General features: G+C 37.0%; 1 protein-coding gene across 2 annotated transcripts in view; it reads left to right on the top strand.

Annotated features, from left to right (window-relative positions):
• KCNH7 (potassium voltage-gated channel subfamily H member 7) overlaps window positions 1-27,509 on the top strand; it is a 474,114-nt gene that overhangs the window by 299,652 nt on the left and 146,953 nt on the right. For both annotated transcript variants that reach the window (XM_072811055.1, XM_072811056.1), the window contains exon 3: window positions 18,011-18,166. In XM_072811055.1, coding sequence (XP_072667156.1) covers window positions 18,011-18,166 — 156 coding nt within the window. The remainder of the gene's footprint in view (window positions 1-18,010; window positions 18,167-27,509) is intronic.

The raw sequence follows: 27,509 nt of genomic DNA on the forward strand, positions 1-27,509 counted from the left end.
GATGCAAGAAGAAACAGTGCAGTGTCCCAGGCTTAGTTTCCATGGAGGGTCATTAGAAGGGGCAAGCAGAGGGAATGATAATTATAGACAGATCCTGAGACAGATCTATATGCTGAGGGATGACAGGGACTATGAATTTAGTGAGGGATGCCTCCCAAACTGCAACCTAGTAGAGCTGGAGTCTGGGGGAAAATATTCCATCTCTCTCTTCCTTCCCTCCAATCGCTTGCTGGAAATCCCCACTGGCTAAAACCCACCTGGAAGCCAGAGGATGAGGCCATCCTGGTGCCATCTTCTCACCATTCTGAACAGGAGAAGGATAGAGAATCAGCCTGGAAGAGCAAACTGAATAAATTCAACAGAAATATCAACACTGACACTCCCATCTCAATGCCTTCCTGAAGAGGACATGGCTTAGGAGTAGCATATGCCATCGTTCAATTATTTTCCCTCTAGCTCGGCTCTGAACTACCATTCACTGTCTATATATATATATATATACATTATTTTTTTGTCTATATATTTTGACTAGCATTCTACACCTTGGCTTCTGAGATGGATTTAGAAATATTTATGGATTCTCCACTAAAATGCAACTTGATATCGCCTCTCTGGGAGATTTTCCATAAAATCCACAGTAGACACTTTGAAATACTGATTGCTTCTTAGGTGCAGTTCTTAGAAGGAGCAGGATTTTAAAAACTACCGATGAAATCATCAATTTCTTCTTGTGAATCGAAATTTGGGTACAGAGTCTTCCTACTATGTTTTTTTCTAGTTATGTTAGTAGATGACCAAATGTTGGCTTCTCCCTTCTTTTTGTTAGCATTAATGGTATATAATATTGCCTGCTCTCCTCGTTCCTAGCAATTTACTATGACAGTACAAGAAAAGAATCTAGTAAATTCTTTTCATCTTAAAATTTAACATTTTTCTTCTCAAATATAATACATGATAAATCATCCTTGCCAGTGGTTTTATAATGTCTATTGAAATCTCACCAGTGTGTTCAATTTATTTTTTTTCAGTTCTTTATCATTTAAGGGTGATAGGTTTCCACTGTCATCAAAATGTCTATCCCATTGGTTCACCATAGTAACTGAAATCTCCTTCTTTAGAGAATCTTCTCTAATATAGGACTTTATCTCCAGAGAGTACCCATCAAACGGACATACATTAAGAGAAGTAACGTGTTGATAGAGAGTTACTAATCAGCTTCAAAGTCATCAGGCAAAAAGTCACTGGCAGTTAGATGGAGTTTTCTGTTTAGAGAAGCTAAAGGCTTAACCTTCAGCTGATGGAATTAACCCCGGCTTTTAAGTCCAACATATTTCTAGTCATGGATAAGACCAAATGAGCATGGGCCTTATCTCCCAAAAGTTTTCAGGCACCAGAGCTGAGATTTATTCTCTTATGTGAAAATTAAACCCCCTGTATTTCTATCAAACAAATATTTAGGCAAGACCCTTAGATAAATATATGGACTGGTAAATTCTCCTAAGAGATAAACCTCGGAGAAGTTTAGAACCAGAGGCAAAGTCTGAGGAGGGGAATGAACAGTTAGAAGCCAAGAGAACCAGAAATATGGGGTATTGCAGGCAGATGCTCACAGGAAAAAGCACATTTTGTCCTTTCCTCTCAACCTGAAGAAAATTTTTGGCTCTGTCTTTCAGCTAATGAGTTGTTAGTTATTGAATTCAAAATTATTCTTTGGGGGCAGCCCGGGTGGCTCAGCGGTTTATCGCCGCCTTCAGCCAGGGTGTGATCCTGGAGACCCAGGATCGAGTCCCACATTGGGCTCCCTGCGTGTGGCCTGCTTCTCCTTCTGCCTGTGTCTCTGTGTCTCTCATGAATAAATAAATAAAATCTTTAAAAAAATATGTTAATTCTTTTTTTTTATATTTTTTATAGATTTTATTTATTCATAAGAGACACACACACACAGAGTGAGAGAGAGAGGCAGAGACACAGGCAGAGGGAGAAGCAGGCTCCATGCAGGGAGCCCAACATGGGACTCGATCCCGGGGTCCCCAGGATCATGCCCTGAGCTGAAGGTGGCGCTAAACCACTGAGCCACTGGGGCTGCCCTCTTTGTTAATTCTTTTGTGGTAATAATAGTTAACAATTTTTTTTTCAGTGTATAAGGCAATATCTTAAGCTTTTTGCAGATATTGGATCACTTAATCCTCGCAATAACTCCATGAAGTGGGTAACATTATCCCCATTTTTCAGATGAGGAAACCGACTCTCAGAGCTGTTGAGTAACTTATTCTAAGATCAAAAGCTGAGAAGTGGCACATCTAAGAATTAACTTGTGAAGACCTGATGCAGAGGCTTTATGCTTATCTGCTCTCAAGGATACAGCCTCTCATGGACACAGAAAGTACATCCTCCCCCTCAGATAAATCTAAGTTGCTATGTGCACAAGTCAGATCATCCCCAGCCACATTTGTCTCTTAGACTCAGTGTACAGATGGACCATAGTGATTGCTACTTTGCTACCTTGAAAACACAGACTAGGTCATGAAGCCTGATATGGGTAAAACATAAAAGCAACACTAAAAGTAGTCATTGTGAATTTGAAGTAAAACCTCTCTCATGCTGTGCAACTGCATTTGGAAATATATATCCAGGGCAATATGAGCCATTGCAAAGCAATCCGTGCCATCAGGCGTCTGCTGCAGGCCCACGCTTCTGGCACCCGTAGGGAGCAGGGAACATCTGTAGTAGTCACTTGCCCCCAAGCTGGTGTCAAAGCCTGGGAGAGGGTGTTCCCTCCTAACACTGCCAATGGGAACAAAAACCCGTGTTGTCACTAGTTTCCAGGACATCCTTTCTACTCCGTCTGCTATTCTGTAAAAATAGTCTAGGCATTTAAAAAAAAATAAAAATGAAAATCCCAAGTTACAATGGTCAAACAAGATAGAAAATTTTATGAGAAGAGGAGAGGACTAAGTTACTCGGAGAAATAACTAAAATTTCACCTTTTTCTGCTTCTACCGCTTTGGTCCCAGACAGGCCTATGGAGCCTACTTTTAACCCCATTAAGGCCTGTACTCACTGTAAAGGATTCTCAGAAGAGGCCTGAACCACTTTGCATGACTTGTTTGGTGTTTTTTTGTTTTGTTTATTGTTTGTTTTGTTTCTTTTTTTTTAATGATTTATTTATTTATTTATTCATGAGAGACATAGAGAAAGGCAGAGACATAGGCAGAGGGAGAAGCAGGCTCCCTATGGGAAGTCCAGTGCTGGACTCAATTCCAGGGCCCCAAGGTCACAACCTAAGCCAAAGGCAGACGCTCAGCCACTGAGCCACCCAGGTGTCCCTGTTTGGGGTTTTATTTTATTTTATTTTATTTTTTATTTTTTTTTCTGTTTGGTGTTTTAAAATGTTTCTTTTTTTCTGTGGAATGAAGTAGAGGGTATTTATGAGCACCCTGAAGCTGCATGCTCAAGTCAAACCCTGAAAGAATATAAAGCTCCCTGACTGAGTTCTGCATAGCACCTATAAATAAGTAGGGAAAAAAGCCTCATCATGTTGTATGAAGATGGTGCCATGTGCTTGCACCATCTAGATCGTTATCCTGACTCTCCAACACACTGGCTGGGTGACTTGGAGGAAGTTACTTCTTTCCATGACTCAAAGGCTTCTATGGAACAGGGATAGTTACTCTAGTACTTCATCAGAGTTCTCATGAGGATTAAATAAATCACAGCATATACAGGACTCAACATAATAATTGGTCAATAGCAATTGTTGCTTGTTGCTGTTCTTCAAGTTAGAATTACTAGGCATGAGGTAATTGAATTGGTTGCCCTAGAGGGGGCCATGCACCACTCACTTTGCCCCGGATTCATCATGTTTCTTCATTTCTCACACTTTTCCCTCCAATCCAGATTTCTACCCATCACAATCATTTAAGACTCAGTTGAACTGATGCCTTTCTTTCTTTCTTTCTTTCTTTCTTTCTTTCTTTCTTTCTTTTTTTTTTTTTATGACTTGTCCTCTTCTCAGGTATAGCTCATGAGTGGATTATGTTTTGGATGAAAAAATATTTTTTTACTTGTGTTTGTCACTTCTACAATTTCTGATGCAGTACCTTGCACATGGTGGGTACCTAACACATTCTTTTGAAATTTTATTAATCAAAGCATATTTTTATTCATTCTAAGATATGAAATGAACTCACATTATTTATAACTTGTGTACATTCTCCAAATTTGCAAACTTAGTGTAAGCAAAAAATGTACAATTCTTTTTAACAATCACAAGTACACTATGAAGAGAGCATACCATATATGTGATATGTACCGCCTTTGTTAGCAATGGCATCCACACAGTGGTGTTGGCCTCAGGATTCTAATTATGTTTGACCTTGACACTAGCGTGTACATATTCTGGTGATGTGCAAATTTGCTCATATTCTGAGTCCATCCAGTCTCTTAAGTCTTAACTTAAAGAATAGCAGTTTAGTAGAATGGGCTTGCTATGGGTACATTTGCAGCTTCGTAACATAAAAATGTCTTATGAAAAAATTTGAACCAAATAACCAAATATTTACTTGAGTGTAAAAACCACAAAGTATTAAAATTGCCACAAATGTGCCCCAGAATTCCTCATTACAAATATAAGGTTGTCTTGCCTGGACATTGAATACAGCGCTGTAAATCAGCTTCAGCTTGTTCTAACACTTATTAGTTCCAATTCACTAATTCAATCTAAACAGCTCCAAAATTAAACAAGAACCAACACTGGGAAGTGGATCATCATAATAATATATCTTCAGAGACAATCTGATTTGCTAGCCAGACAAGGTGCAGGAGTTTTTCTTTCTAAGTTCAACCCTCAAAATAATTTATTAGTGATTTATCAAGAAAGTAGAAAAATGGCTGAACCTGTTCTTTTTCAATAATCAAGTTTAATAAGTATGAAAAGAGCCTAACTCCTGAGCATAAATGTTAACAGAAAATGTATCAATAGGAAGGAGTGACAGTAAACAAATAATTATAAGTTAGATATCCCCATATTTTGAAAATGAAGAGGAATGACTCATTTTTTTTTAAAAAGATTTTATTTATTCATGAGATACACAGAGAGAGAGAGAGACAGAGACACAGGCAGAGGGCGAAGCAGGCTCCATTCAGGGAGCCCGATGTGGGACTTGATCCCACATCCTGGGATCGCGACCTGTGCCGAAGGCAGACCCTCAACCGCTGAGCCACCCAAGTGTCCCAAGAGGAATGACTCCTTAGGAAACACAGTGAAAATATTTCCTTGCAGATACCAGTTATCTCATGCAATTTCTGGTGCAGAATACTAGTGAAATATTGAACTAGGGCTTTTATGTTCTACAACTTGATCTCTATTAAATAGTAGGACCTAGAGGGGTGACTGGGTGGCTCAGCTGGTTTGAGATCAGCATCAGGCTCCCTGCCCAGTGGAGAGTCTGCTTCTCCCTCTCCCTCCGCCCCTCCCTCCAAATTGTGCACCTGTGCTCGCTCTGTCTCTCTCTGTCTCTGTCTCTTTCTCTCTCAAATAAATGAATAAGATCTTTATTTTTTTTTAAGATTTTATTTATTTATTCATGAGAGACACAGAGAGAGAGAGAGAGAGAGACAGGCAGAGGGAGAAGCAGGCTCCATGCAGGGAGCCTGACGCGGGACTCGATCCCGGGACCCCAGGATCACACCCTGGGCTGCAGGCGGTGCTAAACCTGTTATTTAAAGATTAAATAACATCTTTAAAAAAAAAATAATAGGACTTAGGATGTGAAGCACTCTCTCATATTTTGTTTAGTCATAACCTCTCAACTTATAATTGGCTTATGGAGAAACCATCACCGCAAGATATGTGATCAAATATGAAAATGCTATTTTACCTGGGCTTCTGAAAGCTCAGATTTGGACCAATACCAAGCAAAATATATTAAGTAAGTGACACTGGCCTTTGCAATTCTCTTTCCCTTCCTGCCTCAGTCCTGTGTTTTCTGTATTTTCTTCCTCTCCTATATATATCTAGGCAACCTATCCTATGGTGTATACTTTCTTCCTTCTCAGAAGGGTGTCTTTGAAACAGAGAGGAAGTGTGACACAATTCAGTGTTGATTTTTATTTTTAAGATTTTATTTATTTGACAGAGAAAGAGAGCACAAGTAAGCAGAGCAGCAGGCAGAGGAAGAGAGAGAAGCAAGATCTCCACTGAGTAGGGAGTCCTACCTGGGGATCCATCCCAGGACCCTGGGATCATGACCCGAGCTGAAGGCAGATGCTTAACCGACTGAGCTACCCAGGCGCCCCAATTCAGTATTTTTCAATGGCCTTGCAAGGAGCTACATATTATTGCAAATTTCCCTAAAACTTTCCAATAGCACCTATTAACATCTCACTGTTGGGGAAATACTGACATAGGAGAAAGAGTAAAAGCTGGAAAGTTCAGAGGTCCAACCTGATTCTACTACCTACTTCAGAAACTTCTCTAAGATAAAGCTTTCTCATTAGAAACATGTGACACATAGAAAACATTCAGAAAATAGTAGCCATGATTTAATTATGTAGTTGTTAACGGCAGTAGAAAAGATAATATAGAGAGACTGAGGGAGCAGAGTTGAACATCTTTATTCGTAAAAAACCCAGAGTTGATAAACAGGAGAGGGGGTGGAAAGGGCACAAGGCAGTATAGGACTGAATGGAGTAAATGAAATGTAGGGCTGAGGCAGTCCCAGCAAGTCCATGGTCACTTCCTGCCTGTCAGGTAGCAAGAGAAAGGAAGGCTGCAGAAATGTGCAAGACTTGGGGCCATTACTTATAAAAAATAAACATCTCTTAGAACATACCCGATTTAAAAATCATGGAATTCAGGGTCTAATGAAGGAATTGGAACCCAAGTATTCCTCCCCCACCTTGGTGAGGGGGAAGGAGTGCCTCAAGATCAAGGAAAAAGAGAACAGTGCATGGCTTACTTTTCATCTACATAATAGGGATGATAATGGTGCCATCATCATTTGTGAAAATGCAAGTGATATTAATGCATATAAAGCCATTAGAACAGTGGCAGGCATCCAATAAATGTTAGCTGTTATTATTACCCTTCTTCCTAACATGTGCTTTCAAATACTAATTATGGTACCCCTAGAGCAAACCCAGAATTAAAGACTGTTTCACATGTTTCTGCGATATACCAAATTCCACTGACTGTGAGACCTGCCCAAAGAGGCTGAGCTCTGCTTTTGTCAATTAAAGTTACCTGGTCTATAGTTTTCTTTTTCAGGCAATAAGACAGTGTATAGGGACAGGAGAAATATAGGAAATAAACCAAGGGCCTAGTCACTCCAAAGTTAGGAAGACATATTTTAAGATCTTAGAGAATTAAAGAGTCTTTCTCTACTAAGCCCCTGCCTCATCCCAATGGCCATTTGATGCATTTTCTCATCTGAAGACAAGGGGGATCAAGCTAATGAATTCATCACAAAAGCTCCATAACGAGTTGAATGACTTGGGGCATCTAGGTGGCTCAGTGGTTGAGCATCTGCCTTTGGCTCGGGTTGTGATCCCGGGGTCCTGGGATTGAGTCCCGCATCAGGGTCCCTGCTGAGAAGCCTGCTTCTCCGTCTCCCTCTGTCTAGGCCTGGGCCTCTCTCTCTGTGTCTCTCATAAATAAATTTTAAAAATCTTAAAAAAAAGAGTCAAATGACTTAATTTTACCATGAAAACTTTGAGGGAAGTTTAACTATTTCAAGTTGAGAAATTTATTTTTCCTACCCCAGTTAATAATAATAACTTTCATTTATTGCTCAACTTTTATACACCAGGTTCCATGCTACCTATTTTACAAATACTCTCTAATTCCACTTTCCCAACAACACTGTGAGGTGAGGCACTTTCCCTTCTTTTCCTCATTTTATGGATGAGGAAGCTGAGTCTTGGGGAGATTAAGTAACTTGCCCAAGGCCACTCAGTGAATAACAAACAGCAGAGCTAGGTCAGTCCAATTCCAGAGGCTACTCAGTGCTACCAATGGCACTGCTTCAGCATTTTCTGAAAGTTTAAAATTGTTTTAAGTGAAAAATAATTAAAAATAAATTATTCCTGCTGTTGACATCTCAGACGGTGCTAATACTACCACCCAGAACGTGAATGTGACAAGCAGCTTTGCATAAATTAGGTTAGTTCTTCAATTTTCAGATGAAAGGTGTCTATATAATCTCTCCTGAAAATTCTGAAAAGATATTTCTCGTCCCCTGTCACTCTATCAACTGTATCAACTATCTAAATATGTTCATAATTATTATGATTTAATCACATCTGTGATTGTAATGCTAAATCTATCTATGTTGGTGATTATTGAGTTAAAATTCTTTTTTTAGATCTAATGTATTGTTAGGTGCACTGCCTAATTTTTGCCAGCTCAGTCGTTTTGTTAATGATGCTTCTGTATAAAATGTTTTTCTTAGCTCACATGACCTTTTCCAATTTGCTTTGACTAGCTTCCCTTAGATTTGACCATGTGACTGGTACAATAAGAGAAATGGGCAAGTATTGGAGTATTTGCCTCCCAATAAGCACTCCAATGTAAGCTAGTCCACAGGCCAAATAAACCATGGGCTATTCCATTATTCTTGTTAATAAGTAGTTTATCTAACCGTGTCTGCTGTCTCTTCAAATAAATAGCACCTCCTTCTTTATCTCTCTTCCTAAAGGCATCACTAATACCTGAAACAGCCCATGTCCTCATTGTGTCCTACAATACTGCTTTCAAAGATACTCTCATGGTTAAAACAATTCACTAGAGCCCCTCCCCAACGTCAAAAGACTGAATTCGGGGAACATAGAAGATTTTCACACATGACCTCCTACCCCTCAAGGCCTCCTCCATTGCTTCCCATTTCACACGGTATGTCCTAGTATACTACTCGTCTGCAAAGACCAAGTTGCTTAACGAAGTGAGTCCAGTTCTTTACAGCAGTCAGAGACGATCACTTCCCTTGTCAGTCCATTCAGTGCTGTCCCCTTGTCAGTGGAAGGCATTAGGATGGCCACCAGGGGCTTGTTCTTCTTCCACTCTGCTGGCTCCCTTGTTCTGTTACCTCTCGGCCCTGGATCTCTTACCACTTTCTACTCAGCTTCATTTGTTTTAGCCACACTGACCTTAGCTCTTTAGCCTCGGGGCCTATCCTAGGCAGCTCAGGCTGCCGTAACAAAGTACTACAGACTGGGTGGCTTGAATTACAGAAATATATTTTCTCACAGTTCTGGAGGTTCAAAGGCCAAGGCCAAGGTCCCGGGTGAAAACCCTCTACGTGCCTATCTTCTCACTGGGTCCTCACATGGCTTTCCCTCTCTGTACACATGCTCTTGGTGTGTCTTCCTTTTCTTATAAGGACACTATAAGATTCTGTTGGATTAGGGTCTAAAGTTCTGTTGGATTAGGGTCCCAGCGTTATGACCTCACTTAACCTTAATTACCTCCTTGTAGGTCGTACCTCCAAATATGGTCACATTGTGGTTAGGGCTTCAGTATATGAATTTCAGAGGATATAATGCAGCCCCGTACCAGGCAGGACCTTCACATGTGTTGTTACCACTTTTTCTAGATATCCTCATGATTCACTCCTCAGTTTCTTCAGTTCCTTATTCAGACGTGACCTTCTCAGGGAGGCCTTTTCCACTCTACTAAAAGTTACAGACTTTCCCCTACTCCCAGCACTATCTCCTTTCATTATTCTGTCTGTGGTGTTCTACCACTTAATCTATTATGTATTTTACTTATTTATTTCTGCCTCACCCCCAACTCCACTTGGTTATAAACTACATATTGGGAGGGCTAAACTTAGTTTTGTTCCCTGCTGACCCCTTGGCACCTAGAACAGTGCCTGGCACACAGTGGTTTCTGAAAAATTTGTTGTAAAAGTAAAATTGGTTTGATTGTGCATATGTTTCTTCTCACTGAAACTTCCTTCTTCTCCAAGTTTACTCCTACTGAGCCCAAAAAACTCAGGCCCAACATTCCCTGGCCTCTTACAAGAGTAGCACTTTGGGTATATTCGGTTTCTACACCTACCATATTATATTAAAAGATTACATTCTCATAAGCTACCATTTGTGAGTATCTATTGTATGCTAGGCACCGTACTCTAAAGGTATCCTTTCATTTAGTGCTCCAACTTGAAATCCTAAGTACAAGTGCTCTGAAGCTACCGAGAAAAAAGCCAAGGCAGTGAGAAACTAAATTACTCATCCAGCTTAGAACCCAGGTCTCTCTCTACAACTAAAATCCATCTTCTTAAGACTATAGACTTCTATGCACCACAGTTACCATTGGTGCTCTGGTCTGGCTCTAGGGTCATCACCTGTAGGCAGCTTTTCACGAATATCTTACTGTTAGGAAGAAATAAAAGTAGCCAGCAAATATGTACTGAGTTCCGATTATGTGTTGATGAGGCTTGTGTGCATAGATTGATAATATCCTGTCTTTGGGGAGCTTACAATCTGGTTATAAATATGCTATAGATGGAATATTTTCACTGCTCAGTGATTCTGCAAACCTTGGGATAAATTCTGGAAGTGGATTATGAGTATAAATGAAGTCTCTGTGCATTTTCTTTTCTTACCAAGAGTGGGAAAACATCTGTTAAAAAATAACCAAATGACTAAACAATAGAACATAAGCTAAACTCTCCAATCATAGAAATTTCTTCTAGTTCAGTTGCAGGACTCCATTATGGTCTTCTGTCCTTTAAATCACAGCTTGTTCAACAGTGATATTGATATCTGCAAGCAATTACTTCGATAGTATGAGTTGAGGGATATCTGGAAGGTCTTCTCTCTACAACCAAAACATTTTTTACATAGAGGCTACACTGGAGTTCATCCTAAGTTAAGTTGTTTTTCACTACCTCCATTAAAAAAATTTCCTGAGAATAGTAATCCATTATGTCATTAACAGTACTATGAGAAATTAATATATTTCATGATGCTTCTCCTTGGTAAGAGGAAGTTCATAATATTTCACCTTGGAGGCCTGCAGGGAGCAGAGGAAGATGTAAGAAGTAATGAAAGAAGGAAATAAGAGGAAACACTAGATTCAGAAAATACAAATACAAATTTCACTTGTTTCCTCTTTTTGCTTCCCAGATTCTACCTTAAGTCATTTGTGACTCGGTAGCTCTCTCCTAGGAGGAGCAACAGTCCCCTTTGCGTTCTAAAAGGCTTTCCAACTCAAGATGAATAATGCTGCCTTTTTGATAAAGCCTTTGTGTCCTGAGGCTGCTGTTTTTTTGTTTTTTTTTTCTTCTAAGGCAGGTCTCTAATGGCATTTTTTTAGGTTCAAACAGTCCCCTAGTCTACGAGAAAGCAGGAAATTACAAACGTTCAGGTATTCCCTAAACCAATCAGCTCAGAGAAGAATAATCTCTACTTGATGTTCCAAAGTACAAATAGTATAGCTTTCTGTTTCAAGAATGGCAATAGGTTGGAGGAAATTACAGAGCCTTGAAAGTTAACTGGCCCCTCTGGAGACCCTCTAACAAGAGGCAAAAATAATTGTTCACTTTACTGAGTTTTGCTCCATGCCAGGTATAATTCTGTTTATTGGGATTTTTTTAAAGATTTTATTTATTTTTGCATAAGAGACACAGAGAGAGACAGAGACATAGACAGAGAGAAAAGCAGGCTCCCTGTGGGGAGCCCAATGCAGGACTCGATCCCAAGACCCCAGGATCACAACCTGAGCCAAAGGTAGGTGCTCAACCCCTGAGCCACCCAAGTGTCCTGCCAAGTACTATTCTAAGAGCTTTACATGTTTGGGAGTTCTACTGATCAGTATGAAGCTTGGGCTGTGAGGTCAGAATGCAAAAGAAAGCCAGCTTCAACCTCTCACCATTTCCCTCTTCCCACACTCTGGTTGCTCTTTGCTTCCCTCCAAGTAGAAGATGAAAAGGCAGAAAGATTACAGACCTGGACGGTTCCTACTTCGCTGGTGTCTTTGCCTTCTCTGGACCTGCCTACTTAAGAAAGAGCTGACGCTGTCTTTCTTGAGTAGGCTCTTCAGACCTCTTGCCAGTACCCTACCTCCCTTCACATTCCTTCCCCTGCTGGTGCTATCCCTCCCCTGGAGTTTCTTGCCTATTTTCTCTTCAGCCTCCAGTATCTGATAGTTTTCTATCTGTCTCTTCATCTGCAGTCCCCTTACTCCCATCTCTGGAGGACCCTGTACCCACTCCTGGTCCAAAAGACTTGACCACGAGTCTTTTGCTGATACTTGGGTGCACCTGCCTGTCCCAGTAATGATGCCCTCTGTCTCTGCCACAGAAACTGAGAGCTTGTTCCTTCTTGGCCCTCCACACCCCCAAGGTTGAAGCCCCATTGTGACCTACCATTCATCCACATAGCTTTCAAATACCCATTCTCCCTGTCTTGCAGTTGCAGAGAACACATTTCAGAGATCTTGGAGTAGACCCTTAAAATCACTTCATTAGTCCTGGCTTTGGAAGGTGGTAGCTCATGAGTGTGGAAGGAAGGAAGCTCACAGCAATGGGCCAGTCTTCTCCAAAGAGATCTCTTCCTCAGTCCTCTCATCACTCTCCTCTCCTCTCCCAGTCGCCTCTTCTAAATCCTGGATATAAAGGTTCTGTAGCTATTTCCTTCATAAATCTGCATGTGTGAAGTGGAAGGAGATCATTATCCCTTTAGTTCCCTGATAGCTATTATATTAGCATATACCATGAGTGAAAATTGAAAAAGAGAGAATTCTATTCTAATATCATAGTACACAGGTATTAATTCATTTGGTCCCCAGAACAATTCTATGAAGTAAGGATTATTCTTAATGTATAGAAGAGTAAACTGAATTGCTGTGACATTCACTAAATTACCCAAGGTTTTTTCAACAGATAAAGGATGGAGCCAGGATTCAGATTCAGACAGTCTGATTAGAGAAGTGATGCTCTCAAGGAATAGATTATAAACTATTATCTACAGATTCTATATACATGGAAATTAATTAACACTGAAGTGAGTTGCCCCTAACTAAGGAAACAAAAATTAGAACATTACTGTCTTGTAAATTACTATGTTAGACTTTTACTGACCTTACCAATAGTGGGACTTTATGTAACAAAAATTTGAAATGAATAAATGAATTAATTCCATTTCTATATAAATATGCTGTAGTACCTCTCAACCTAAAAAAATCCAAGGTCTGATCATTTCAAAATCTTCTCCAGTTATCAGCCCAGGCTTCCGATCACCTCTTTATTTAGTAAGGCACCTTAAAAGACTTTCCTATAATTGTGTACACTTCTGTTCCTTTTGTTTTAAGATTTTATTTTTTAAGTAATCTCTATACCCAGTGTGGGGCTTGAACTCACAACCCTGAGATCAAGAGTGACTTGCTCTACCAACCGAGCCAGCCAGGCACTCCATGTATGTTTCTATTCTGAATTGTTCTTACGGGCATTCCAAAGTTTTGTAGCCACTAATCTACCAAAATGTCTCTAAAACAAGTTACCCATGCCTTGATGTTTTCTTCACCCTCATTGAGCCTATCAGCAAGTTTTGTGTAGTTGATCATGCCCTCCTCTTGCAATAGTTCTTTCCGCACTATACTATGGATTTTCTTCCCACTTCACGATCTACTACTCCAGTGTTCTCTGGTTTTTCACCTTCCCTTCTTTGATGCTGTAGTCCCTTAATGTTTGGCTAGAAAACACAATTTCTCTATTTGTTCCCTAGATGACCTCATATTGTCTTTAAATATAATCTATTCCCTAATGACTTTCAAGGTCACATATCTGGCTTGAATCAATCCCTGAACTGAACTACGGTGTCCTATATCCAACTGCCTTCTAGACATCTGCACTTAGATACCTAATAAACAACCACAGAGTTAACATATCAAAAGCCTATGGATTTACCCAACCTCCAGAACACCTCCTCCCACCATCTTCCCCTTTTTAATAAATGAGCATGTCCATTCTTCCAGTTTCTCAACCTCCAAAATTGGACTTGTCTATGACCCTTTTCATTCTCTCACATGCTATCTACTATACCAACAAATCCTATAATCTCTACCATTAAAATATCTCAAATGGTCCCCTTCTGACCAGCTTCAGCAACACCACTCTAGTTCAAACCACTCTAACTGCTCACCAGTACTGTTGTGATATTATCCTGCTGGCCTCCCTGCTTCTGTCTGGCTTTCCAAGCTATTCTTCGAATATAAGTCAGAGGGTAGTTTTAAGTCAAGTCATGTGAGTATCTACACAAAACCTTCCAATACTATCTTGCCTGAGAGGAAAGTTCTAAAACCATATGTTGGCCTTCTACATGGTGGTTCCCTGCTTCTTCAACCTTACCTACTTTCCAACTCCACCCAACACCAACTACCCGTACAACCAACATACTACACTAGCCACATGGGCTTCCACATTGTTCTTGAGCTTACAACCCTGCTTTTACCTGAAGACTTTTGTACTTGTAGTTTTCTCTGCCAGCTGCACTTTTTATTCATGGAGTCACATAGCTAACTACATTACTTCTTTATGTCTTTGCTTACATGTCACTTCCAAGGAAATGCATTCCAAGAAAATACTCTATCATCTTATTCTGCTCTCTCTTCCTCCATTGTACCTAGTTTTACTTGAGATATTAGATATCTATGTACTTATTTATGTCTATATAAATTCCATAAGAGCAGAACATTGATTTGTCTTTTCACTGCTGTCTGTCTCATCACCATCTGAGAACTCAGAACACTATTTGACCCAATATTAGGTGCTCAATAAACAGTTATTGATTTTAGGGGACATAAGGATGGCTTGTGAATATGAACAGTAGAATAAAATATCTTTAAAGTAGCTCAAAGGGAGGAGTCCTGGTCTTTTATTTTAAAATGCAAAAGCTAGGAGTATGCCACCAATTTATTAATACAATAAAATTATTCAGATTTCCATAGTTTGCTTGTTCTGTGGCTACAGTTAAAAATGAACATTTTAGACATTTTATTATAATGAGCATTATTCTTCCTAAGCAGCTTTTCCTGGTTTTGAGAATGTTTTTACTCAGGAGACAAAACATGGAAATGAACCTGGGTTTCACTAATATTTGTATAATTGCATGTATAATTATAAAATTATTGGATAATCTTATTGTAAATAAGCTTCTTAACAAGCATTATTAATTCCATTTGAATACTGATTCATTTTAACAAGGTCTGAATTTTTTATTTCTAGACTGGTTTAGTTCCCTTATTTACATATTATTGAGTGCTTCTGGTTTTTTCTTCTTTGCTTAGATTAGTGTTTCCTGGATCACATTTCCATTTCTCTTTCTCCCAATGTCGCATTCAAGAAAAGTATTTAGGAGCACACAGTAATGTCTTCTTAAAATGATGTTACTTTCCTAAAGTAATACCTTGACAGAACTTGGAGTTGGTAGAATGATGCAAGCTAAAATGCTTTTGCTCTATAAAATGTATTTGATTCTCCTCTTCTAAATTCCATGTATCTCCTTTCAATATCTGCTTTCCAGGATGCTATGCAAGATTGATGGAGACATTAAATCCAAAAACTAAAAGAGAAAAAAATATGTAAATGTGAATTTTCAGTTGACTTTAGGAGAGATATATTGCTTAATAGAAACATGCAGGAAACAATGCTAGTGGGCAGTAAATCCCAGATTAATTACACATATTCAATATGCTATGGAGCCAATGCGTATAACTGAACTTTTTTATAAAGCACTATGATTTTATGATTTTTAGCGCTAGCCAGTAAATTTACAAGCATTAGTATTGCAATACGTGATTTTGCCCCTGTTACCAGAAGTGAAATTACTATGCTCTATTACAAGCCTATTAGATCTCTATTCCCACGTCTTTTATTTATTGATTTCTTAAAAATCTGTACTTTATGTTTTGTGGTACAATCAGCATACATTTCAATTGTTGGAAGGTTTGAAACTGCTAAGTAACAAATCTGTGAATTCACAATGATATTCTAATGATCTAGGAAATGTCATTTCAAGTGGTAATATCAATATGTATTTTGGTTCATTAGCAGAATACACAATGGCTATTTCTAGCATCTTCTCAGTCATTCTGTTTAGCCAGTTTGTATTGTGATGCCTGGCCTGAAGCAATTCTATTTTTAGTTCTAATGGAACAGTCTTAAATTGCTTATTTTCTGTTTACTAAAGTCATCCCGTTTGTTACCATGGAAACTATGACAAGTGCTCTAGCTAACTGTTTTATTAAATGAATTGAAGATATAGCTGAAGACTATGAAGGTGCGGCATGTCATTCTTAAGACATATTTTTCAACATCTGTACAATCATGGCCATATCTATAGAAAATATGATATTAATTATAAATAAAGCCTTCTACATTTCAAACCCGGGAGACTATTGACATTTAAAAATCTGAATCATAACAAACACATCGGCATCCCCAACTTTGTAAAGTCTGTGTTCTAAAAGTGTTTTTGTAAATCAGTTCCTTGGAAATTAGAACATGTTCACCCATAGAAACAGTATCATAAATAATAAGTAGATCTTGATGCCCACCCTCAAAAGCTCTACCACCTGTGATCTCAATCTATAGCAATATTAGCAGTAGCCTTTGTCCCCAGCTTTGGCAGTAGGAGCCGTGTTGCAGGGATGAGAAAAAAAGGAAAGGATTTTCTCATATTTATTTTGTTTTTAATAGTTACACAAACATAGGACACCATTTTGAAATACTAGTATCCTCTGGTCTTCAGGGATGTTGGACCTCCAACTACTTTCTCCTGTTATTTGCCAATGCCTCTGTCCTCAGACTCTTGTTCTCTCACTTTCTGAAATCTCCCTCTGAACCCAGGTCCAACTTGCTCCAAACCTGCTCCTGCCTCTGCACTGAACCATCAAGATTCAAGATGGTTCCAACTAGTTGTTTAAAAAAAAAGTCAAAAGTCTGAATAACTGAGAACTCTTCCTGCAGTTTTGCATTTTAAAAATACTTTTCAACCCAAACAAATCCTTAACCCGAGGTTTCCATCACCATGACTAAAAAAAGAAATTTCCAGAAGGTAAAGATGTGAGTAAGCTGCTTACAGGAAATACTTAGTTCTGCAAGTACCTGAGAGTTCTCAGCAAGTTCTGTAGTACCTGAGTTCAAGAAGTCGGTCAGAAGTCAATTGATTTAAAAGAAATCAACATCTTGACAGTATTCTCTAAATCTTGGATCTTAGATTTTCTGTTGGAGGATAGATGGCAGGAGTTAATTGTAAACCGAGTCTTCCCTGTGTTCATCTCATTTCCAGAAGATTCTAATAAAATGTATCTTATTAGCCCGATAATTGTGCTTTAAAAAGAATATAATATTTTTAGTTGAAGGAATCAAATTAACACAATAATATAGACAAAATTTTGTTCTTGTTTTCTAACAGATTATAAACCAAATAAAATCATTATTATTTGGACATTGTGAATTTCGCAGAAAAAAAGAAAAGAATTATTGGAACATATATAAGACAGAGTCAATAACTTACTATTTTATATGCAGGAAATTAAAAGAGAAAAAGGAAATAATTTGCTTAACACTCAAATCAAGATGACACAGATGAATTATCTTCACTGTTTATACAGCTATACTTTATAGAATAGATTCTGAATTAATCAAAATATATACGAAAAGGCAGCATTTTTCTACAAAGTTAAAGAATATGCTTTTTTCCCTGTATACTATTATAGTGGTGGGTGTGAAAACAAATGAGATTTGATATTCTGTTTTCCTATAATGTAGTACCTGAATTTGCCTGTAAGGTCTTTATGACAAAATCTGTATATTTTTCTATAAATATATGTGCAATGAAATATGAAGCAAGTCAAATTATTTTTGTCAAATTTCAATAATCATTTAGAATCATTCAATAATCATTTAGAATAGAAAATTCTAAGGGTTTATTAGAATTTTAATATTACTAACACTTCAAAATGAAGGCATATTTTTGACCTAACATTCATTTTTCATCTCCTTAGGGTCCACTTTCATTTGTAACACTCACATAATTCCAGTGAAAAACCAAGAGGGCGTGGCTATGATGTTCATCATTAATTTTGAATATGTGACAGATGAGGAAAACGCTGCCTCCCCAGAGAGGGTAAACCCAATATTACCAGTCAAAACTGTAAACCGTAAGTAAAAGGCAACATGTACATAATGCTGTTGATATTCTCCTACTGATATTACTGTTACTAGTAATTTTAATACATTCTTCATTTGAGTCAGTTTTCAAAATATGTTTGCATTAAAAGTAAAATAATCTTATGGTTTAGAATTATTAACCATTGAATTGATCAGTTGCTTTTAAAACCATTTGACTTGATTATACCATTGTTAATTCAACCAGTCCCCTACTGATGGACATTTAGGTTGTTTCCAAATTTTGGCTACTACAAATAATGACAGAATTAATTGTGTACATGTATGTATATTTTTGGAAAATTATCTTCAAGGTAAGGGTCTATAAGTGGGATTCCTGGCTCAAAGGGTAAATGCATATGCAACTTTTTTAGATACTACTAAGCTCCCCTCCTTATGGTTTGAGCCATTTTACGCCACCACCAGCAGTGTATTAGATCTTTTCTCCAAAGCCATGGTAACAGAATGAGTCAGTCTTCTTGATATTTATGATTATGATAGGCGAGAAGTAGTACCTCAATTAGTTTTAGTTTGCATTTCTTTTATTATGAATGAGTTTCAGGTATTTAAGCATTAGGTTATTTCTTTTTTTGTCAACTGTCCATTTCTTATATACAATTTTTTGTCTTTTCTTTTTCAAATTTTAAGATAAGTGGCACATCTCTTCCCAGCAATGTTTTGTTTGTTTGTTTGTTTGTTTTTGTTTTTGTTTTTTGTTTTTTTGTTTTTTTGCTTTTTCCTGATTTTGTCATGCCAGGTTTTGTTGTTGTTTGTTTGTTTGTTTATAAAGCACTAAATTTGTCAAGCTTTTACTTTATTGATTCTGAATTTTTGAATCACTATTAGGAAATCTTTCAGCATTCTAAGGTTATAAAAGAATTCTTTTTCTAGAACTTGAATAGCTTTAGAATCTCTGTCACATTTTAAGTTTAGCTTGGTTTACAGTGCAAGATATACACTTAATTTATCATTTTATCAATGGCTTTCCAGTTGTTCTAACATCATTTATTAGAAAGTCTATCTTTTCGGGATCCCTGGGTGGCGCAGCGGTTTGGTGCCTGCCTTTGGCCCAGGGCATGGTCCTGGAGACCCGGGATCAAATCCCACGTCGGGCTCCCAGTGCATGGAGCCTGCTTCTCCCTCTGCCTGTGTCTCTGCCTCTCTCTCTCTCTCTCTGTGACTATCATAAATAAATAAAAATTTAAAAAATTTAAAAAAAAAAAAAAAAAAAAAAAAAAAAAAAAAAAAGAAAGTCTATCTTTTCATCAATAATTTGAGATACCACTTTTATCACATACTAAAGTGCTTTATGTGCTTGAGTACATTTCTGGACTTTCTATTCTGTTTTGTTACTTATCATTCAGAATCACATTGTTTTAAATATACAACAAACCTCTAATATGAATGCTCCTTTTGACATTAATTTTCAGGAGCTTGAGGTTATTTCTTGTTAAACATTCTTTAAGAACTTTAGAAACAACCTGTCCAGATAAGGAAAAGATTCTGTTGTTTTTTTTACTGGACTCACATTAATTTTATAAATATTAACATCTTTATGGTGTTGAGTCATTTTATACAAGAATTTTATATGCATTTTCAAGTCTAGCTTTTGTGTCTTTCAGGAGTCTTTACAATTTTTTTCTACTCTTTAGTTTCCTAACTTGGCATTTGGCTTTTCGTTATTGCTGAAATTTTAATTAGGACCTTCTCTTTCCTTATATCTTCTGATTATTTTTAAGGCTAGTGACTTTTTTTCTGAGTATGTTAACTTTATATCCTACTATCTTACTGAGTTTTCTTAAATTGCAGTGGCTTATACATTGACTCTCATGAATTTTTCAAGTGTTCTATCTGATAGAGATTGTTTTACATGTTCCTTTCCAATTCTCATACATCTAATAGTTTTCTCTTGTTTTATTGTGCTAGCTATTACTGCCAACATATTATTAAAAAAGAAATTGATGATAAACAACATGCCTTGTTCCTGATGTTTGTGTGAATGGCAAGTGTTTTTCATTAATTCAAATGATAGCATCTGGGTTGAGTTGTACGTGTTCTATACTTTTAAGGCTTTCCATTACTTTGTATTTATAAAGAATGGTGTTGAAATTCATAAATTGTCTTCAGTATCTGTGGAAATGAGTGTAGCTTTCTGTTTCCTTATTTTTATGATTCATTTTATTAATGGGGTTACTAACATGGAACTATTCTTGCATCTCCTTCTCCTCTCATATATGATCACGATGTATTTGATTTTGTAATATGCTGCTGAATTCTCTTTATCTAAAATTAATTTAGGATTTTTACATCAGTATTCATTAGGAAGACCAATCAGTAGTGGTTTTTTTTAAGATTTTATTTATTTATTCATGAGAGACAGAGACAGAGAGAGAGAGAGAGAGGCAGAGACACAGGCAGAGGGAGAAGCAGGCTCCATGCAGGGAGCCCGATGTGGGACTTGATCCTGGAACTCCAGGATCAGGCCCTAGGCCAAAGGCAGGCGCTAAAGCACTGAGCCACCCGGGAATCCCAAGACTGATCAGTAGTTTGTATGTGTGTGTATATGTGCAATTTCATCAGTATTGGTATCAATGTTATAATTCCTTCAGAAAATAATTTGGAGATTTTTTTTTTCTATTTTCTATGCTACAGAACTATCAAATAGTTTGGGGATTATCTAAACTTTAAAAGTTAAGTATGACTCCGCTAGGAAATCATCCAGGTCTGATACTTATTTGTAAAGTAGCTTTTTTTTTTTTTTTAAGATTTTATTTATTTATTCATGAGAGACACAGAGAGAGAGAGGCAGAGACACAGGCAGAGGGAGAAGCAGGATCCATGCAGGGAGCACGATGTGGGACTCGATCCCAGGACTCTGGGATCACCCCTGAGCCAAAGGCAGCTGCTCAACCACTGAGCCACCCAGGCATCCCTGTAGAGTAGCTTTTTGACAAATTTCTTTCTTTTTTTCTCCAGAGGTTGGACTACTCACATTGTCCCTCTCAACTAGTACAGTTTTGCTAAATGTTATCTCTCAATAATTTTATGTAGGTTTTAAAATTTTATTTAAGTAGTATTATGCAAAGTAGTCTTTTATGATTTTTTAAAAATCTTTCTCAGTTCTATTTTCCTGTTATATATTTAAAGCACTTTTTAGTTTTTGTTTTAGTTGTGCTTTTTAAATATACATTCTGGAGTCAGGTTTTCTTTTTTTTTTAAGAAGAAAAATAATGCTTCTAAAAAAAGAAAAAAATACTTTTTATTTGTAATTATAATAGATACTTGTATTTACTGATAGAACTACTATGCTTTTTCTTAGTGCTAACATATTCTATGTTAAATATACTCTCTTAAAGCATGTCTTTATGTTATGTTCTTTGCTTTTCTAAAAACTTAAACTGTGTGGTTTGAGTTTATTTTATCCTGTTTTTGCTTTTATTTTGGTACTTGAGAATATTTGTATTTTTTTCTAGTAGTTATCTTTATAAAATAAATTTGATATAATGCCCTTAATCTCTCCTCCTTTTCCTCAGACACTGTATTTTGATTTCTTACTATGAGCGAGAATAAAATTAGCCTGTAACTCTTCTCCTCCCCTTTCCACCATATAATTTTAGTTAATGATATTATCTGTTCTAATTCTTATCTTTGCACTCCTAAGAATGGTCTTCTACCACTCAGTTTGTCAATTTAAATGATATTACTTGATTCCTAATTTTTACCAACAAGGTACTCAGCTTATTCTAGATCTCCTTCTCCTCTCATTTTGTTTTGTTGCAGTATTTCTAGCTTGTTTTGTCCTTAAATTTCTAGTGAAATATCAATCATCACTCCTAGTCTCCACCCCACCACCACCTCTAAGAAGTGATGGTTTTCCAAACTGAGGTCTTGTGCACTTTCGTAGTCTCTCTAGTCTCTACTAACTAGTGCTCTGACCATTCAGGCTATAGACCTACTCTCAGAATTTCTAACACAGGGTGAAAAACCTGTGGGTAAGCCATATTTGATATTTGTTCCATCACTCCAAGAAGACCTTTATAGACCCTTTTCTTCATTAAGTTTCTGCCTAACTCCATTGCAGTGTGCTTTCCTGAACCAATTCGCTGCTCTTAGGAATTTATTTCCCTGCCTATATGTAAATTAAAGTGTGTAATGTCTCTGTCTCTAATTACTCTTTAGGCATGGTTCAAGGCTACTTTTACTTGTTTCTTTTATTGATCTTAATGGTTTTTAGGAAGATCCATGAGGAAATTGGAATTTAAGTATCTGTTATTGTCTGTGGGGAGCTGGAAGCCTTGTCATGAAACTTTAATATTTGAAAAAAGAAATTGTTACCCAAATATAAATTTAGATAGCAAACTACATCATTAAACCTAAGTATAATACTAAATCAGATGCGTACCAGCTGAGAATTTTTCATAGTATCAGTTACTTCCTTAGGTATGTGCAAATGACAGTACAATATTTTGTTAAAGCAATATTGGAAGAAATAGATTAATGTAATGATTCCAATATACTGAATATCTTACTCTGAATAATATCACACTCAGGGGAAAACTCTTTATCAATATCACCAATGTGTCGGCCTCCCAGGTGACATATTTAAAAACAAAAATGAAGTACTTTAAAAAAATTATTGCAATACCAAAGTTTTGTTCCTTTAAGTTGATGACTATTTTTATTTCTTTATATTTCCCACTAACCAATTCAGTCTTTATTGAATGATTCCTGGGAGTATACTTTAGGTAATGTCAGCCTGTGTTTGGTCATGAACGTCAATAAGATCTTTTGTTTCGGGGGATGCTTGATTTTATTTCTCCATTGTCTTCACAAATTCTTCATTTTCCTATAGAACTGTTATCTTGCCTGGTCCATCAAATTGGATGGAAGTGAAAAAGAGAGGGGTGTTTCAGCAGCATAGCAAATCAGGGGGGGATGTTTTAAAAATATTCATTTCAAACTGAAATACAATTGGAAAATTGAAACTTTGATTCTTTGAATGAAGATAATCTATACAGTAGCTTCCCAGGATGTAACACATAATCTATGCAATTTTACACTGTGATTAAAATAGCATCTCATGTGTAAGCCATAGCAATTTCAGTAGGATTGCTTTTTATTTTGTGAATATAAGTGGTTTCCCTACACTGCAGCTGTCACTCCTATAGAGAGTATTGTAGAAAGTATAAATATGCAAATAATATTGTTTCCAGAGCATTACAGAGGTCCATTGTTTACAACCAGTATATTGGATTTGATTATACCCTTCTGTCATTTTATGCTCTGGAATTTCCTTGACTTGATGTCAATTTTTGAAGAGTTGATTGTTAAATTAAGTGGAAAAGTTAAAAAGAGATAAATTGCACGTGGTAGCTTCTGATCCAATTGCTATTTAGTTTAGTTTTGTTTTTTTTTTTTTTTTTTTTTAGTATTATTTCTGACTTTGGGAAAAATCCTGCTGATTTTTTTCCTTAAAGTACAGTTTTACCACCTGTGTAAAATAGTGCTATTAGCTATTTCGAATGTTGTTCCAGTGGTGACCACCAAAACAAACAAAAAAAAAGAAAGAAAAGCAAATCTGATACACCTCTTTTTTGCAGAACACCTTAACCTTCAGAATGCCTATTTTCATATCTAAGTAAGTAATATGTAAGTGTGTGGGGGTTGGGGGATGGGTGTACAAGCCCTCGAGTGTTATGATTTAAGTGAAAGTAATGGAGAAAAGGCTACCATTTGTTTAAGAAGATGTGGTTTTCTGTAAATGTAACTGCCTCTTCTGAAATGAAGACAAAATAAAGGTTTATTTATAGAAAAATATGAAGTGAAAACACAAAAAATACGGATGAGAAGAAAGTGAAATATTAAATTGAGACGATTAAGTAATAGAAAAGAAGCTAAGTGTATAATACAAAAGATATATCATAAAAAGGGACTATGACAAATTGGGTTGAGAAAATTCTGGACACTTGTTGTGTATCGAATGAAGTGGTGAATCATTTCTTAGTACAAATATCTAATTTCTGGGTCAGGAGCCCTACACAACTAAAGTGAGCAGTTTCCTCTAGGAAAAACTATTTTTTCACAAACTTATTCTCTGTTGAAAATATAGAACCAGCCACGAATAGATGACTTATGTCTCCTCAAATGAAGCAAGTACAGGAGAGAATATTATATTGATAAGTCTATCAAACTGATAAATACTGTGTAATTGAGGCAACTAATTGCTACACAAAAATATAAATGCCAAATAAAATATATAATTAAGCCCTTTTTTCATTGATGGTTTCTTTAAAAACCCTAAAATCTGGAGAATATCAAATAGAAGACAAAATAATATCAAATAGAAGACAAAATTGTATTTTTCCTACCCATTAAAGGGGGCCACATCTAAAAATTAATGGAATGAGGAAAATGCATTCTCTTTTTTTTCTGCTCTAATATCTGTTGCTATGAAATATTTGCACAATGTGGAAGATAACTAAATATGTGTTCTTGCTAATCAAGTTTAAGAGACTTTCACTTTATTATTTTAAGTAAAATATATTTAACTTTCATTTTAAATTATTTACAAGTATATTTGGGTTTTATATGTCTTCTATTTTATAGCAGGGGTCTAGGATCACCAGTCTGACACACACACACACACACACACACACATGCGCATTTTGCTTGATGAAAAGTTTTCATGGGATTTAGGAGGACCTCAATTAAACAAAAAAATTGATTTAGCAATATACAACCAAACAGCAAACAAAGGCATTGTATGTTTTAATCTTATTTTAAAATCTGAGTCAGTTTGACTCACTATAAAAGTTGATCTTAAGCTCATATCCCCAAGTAAACCTTAACTAATACATTTTCACTTCTCTTATCAGTTTAAGATAATTTTTGTTTAAATGTAAATCTACTTAATTCATTCTTGCCATCATTGTCAAAAATCTGTGAAATATTCACACTTTACTAAACTTACATATTTCCCAACAAGAAAACAGGCCTAAATCGTTTCTTTTATTTATAGAAAAATTATGAACTTTATCTTTTATTAATTTATAAATGATTACACTGAAAGTCAAAACTATACGTGAGATCTTAATTTTTTTTCCAGATCTTTCAACTTTATCCCTTAGCAAGTATTTTAAACTTTTGTCAGGCTTCTCATGACTTTTAACTTCCAATCAACTCATTTTTCCCCACAGATAACCTCAGCTCCCACGCCTCAGAGCAAGGGGGAAGGTGCCAGTGGGAACTCCTTTAACAAGCCGACCCTCAACCAAAAAGTTTCCCAACAACATCAAACCGAGGCTTAGATTCCACTTGCAACCCACTTTCTCTTCCATCCCTTCAAAGACTGCCCTCACCAATCCCAGCCCCTTCACCCTATTGGCTTTTTCCCTTTTGCTCACACTCATATGGCTAAGAATAGCCTGTAGTTCAACAGATATATTGTTTAGATTACATAATACTTCCTAAAAGTTTTAATTAGTTAAGTTTGTTGCCAACATCTAAAAATTGGAAAACTACATGTAAAAATGAAAACTCTGGCTGATTTTGGAAAAACATGAGTATCTGACTACATGTTTGCAATAAACTGAAACAGAATACTGGCCACACCTTTGATGGGGTGTGCACTCTCCAATTTGCCACAATCCTCACCTGACCTTCTTGTCTGTTTCTATCTGGCTTCCAGCATTTTTGTTACTTGTCTCTTCCTGTCGGCATTTGGATTTTTCATATCTACACACTCATTTTCCTTATTTCCTTCGTTCCTCTGCTCACTACTATACGTGAACTCTCTGTTGTGCTCTCTCCATTGCCTTCTAGATTGAATGTACCTTATTAAATCTGATCCTCTTTGTTCTTTTGTGTTCCATGACACCGTACTCCTTTGTTTCTTTTGAGCTCTGTGACAGCTAATTTAGTACCATTTTCCTATTCCCCTTACTCTGTTCATGAACGCTGTTTGTTTATCCCCCAGAGGCCCCTCTTATTATCCTTCTCTTTAGTCATTTTATCTATATACCCTGGTTGGGCAAACTCATCTGTGATCTACAGGGTAAAGACGCCTCCGCAAATCAGCATCTCCAGTCCATACCTTCCTCTAGACTTTCCTTATTACTTAGAACTTCATATATTCACTTGCCCACTGGGCATCTCTTTTGGAAGATTTTTAAATACCTAAAAAAATTTAGCATTTCAGGCTGAGATTTGTCTTTCCGTTTCCAAATGCCATCTGCCCATTCCATCAAAAACTCTTGCTCTTTCTTTATACATCTCAAATGGTGTCATCCAAGCTACCACAGCTGGAAACATGGGGATTATGCTATGCTAAACCTCTCCTTCTCTCTAATCCTCTCATCTCCCAACCAAAGAGTGATCAAATTTTGTCAAGCACCCTCTGTGGAAATGTCTCTCACAAAGCCCGCAGTAATTGCCTACTAGGGCCCCAACACATTTTTCATGGGCTGATGCACTGGTCTCATAACTGATATCCCTGCTTTCAGCCTCTTTGGCTCAGGATCAAATGTCACACTACTGTACATCAAATTATAATACCCAACTTTGCATCTCCTTTAAATGATTCTTTGTTACTAACAAGAGGCAATTCCAAAACCCTGCACATTATACAAAATACCTGTGGCAAGACCTCTGCTACTTCTTTAGCTTTATATCCCATCACTTCCCCCCATCACATCCCATGTTTTATACCGCCTTGTTTGTATAACATGGTATCCCCTCTGTGAATGCTTTCATCCCTCCAGGATACTTTCTCTAAAGAACTCTTCATCTGTGAAGCATTCCTAATTTGGCCAGATAAATTTACCTTTTCCTGCCTCTGTGACATCATGGTACCTCACACCTGTCTTTACATATCTGTTTGCCTAGTGGACAAGTAACATAAATGATCGGAGAAGGCCATGAATAAAAATAGAGAGAAGGGTGAGATCTGTGGAGAACTGGAAAACACCTACCTTATTTAAAGTGGCCAAGAACCCTTCAGTTCTAGATCACAGCAGGGATGTTGTATTTTCTTCCATGCAGTCCCAATCTTTTGCAAATAATAAGCATCCAATACATTTTTGTAGAATATGAAAACAAATGAATGTTATTTTTTATTGAGTAGTTTTCTTTTTAAATTTTCCTACTGAGTGAACATTAGCCAATGATTCTCCAAGTGTGAGACCATCAGCATTACCTTGCAAGATGTTTGAAACACAACTTCTTGGGCCTTACACCAGAAATGCTGAGTCAGGAACACAGAAATTCAGCAATCTGTGTTTTAACAAACACTTCACATCACTCTGATAGCCACTAAAGTTGGAGAACTACTGGTCTAAG

The sequence above is a fragment of the Canis lupus genome, chromosome 34 (assembly GCF_048164855.1).
Source record: "Canis lupus baileyi chromosome 34, mCanLup2.hap1, whole genome shotgun sequence".
Lineage (NCBI taxonomy): Eukaryota > Metazoa > Chordata > Mammalia > Carnivora > Canidae > Canis > Canis lupus.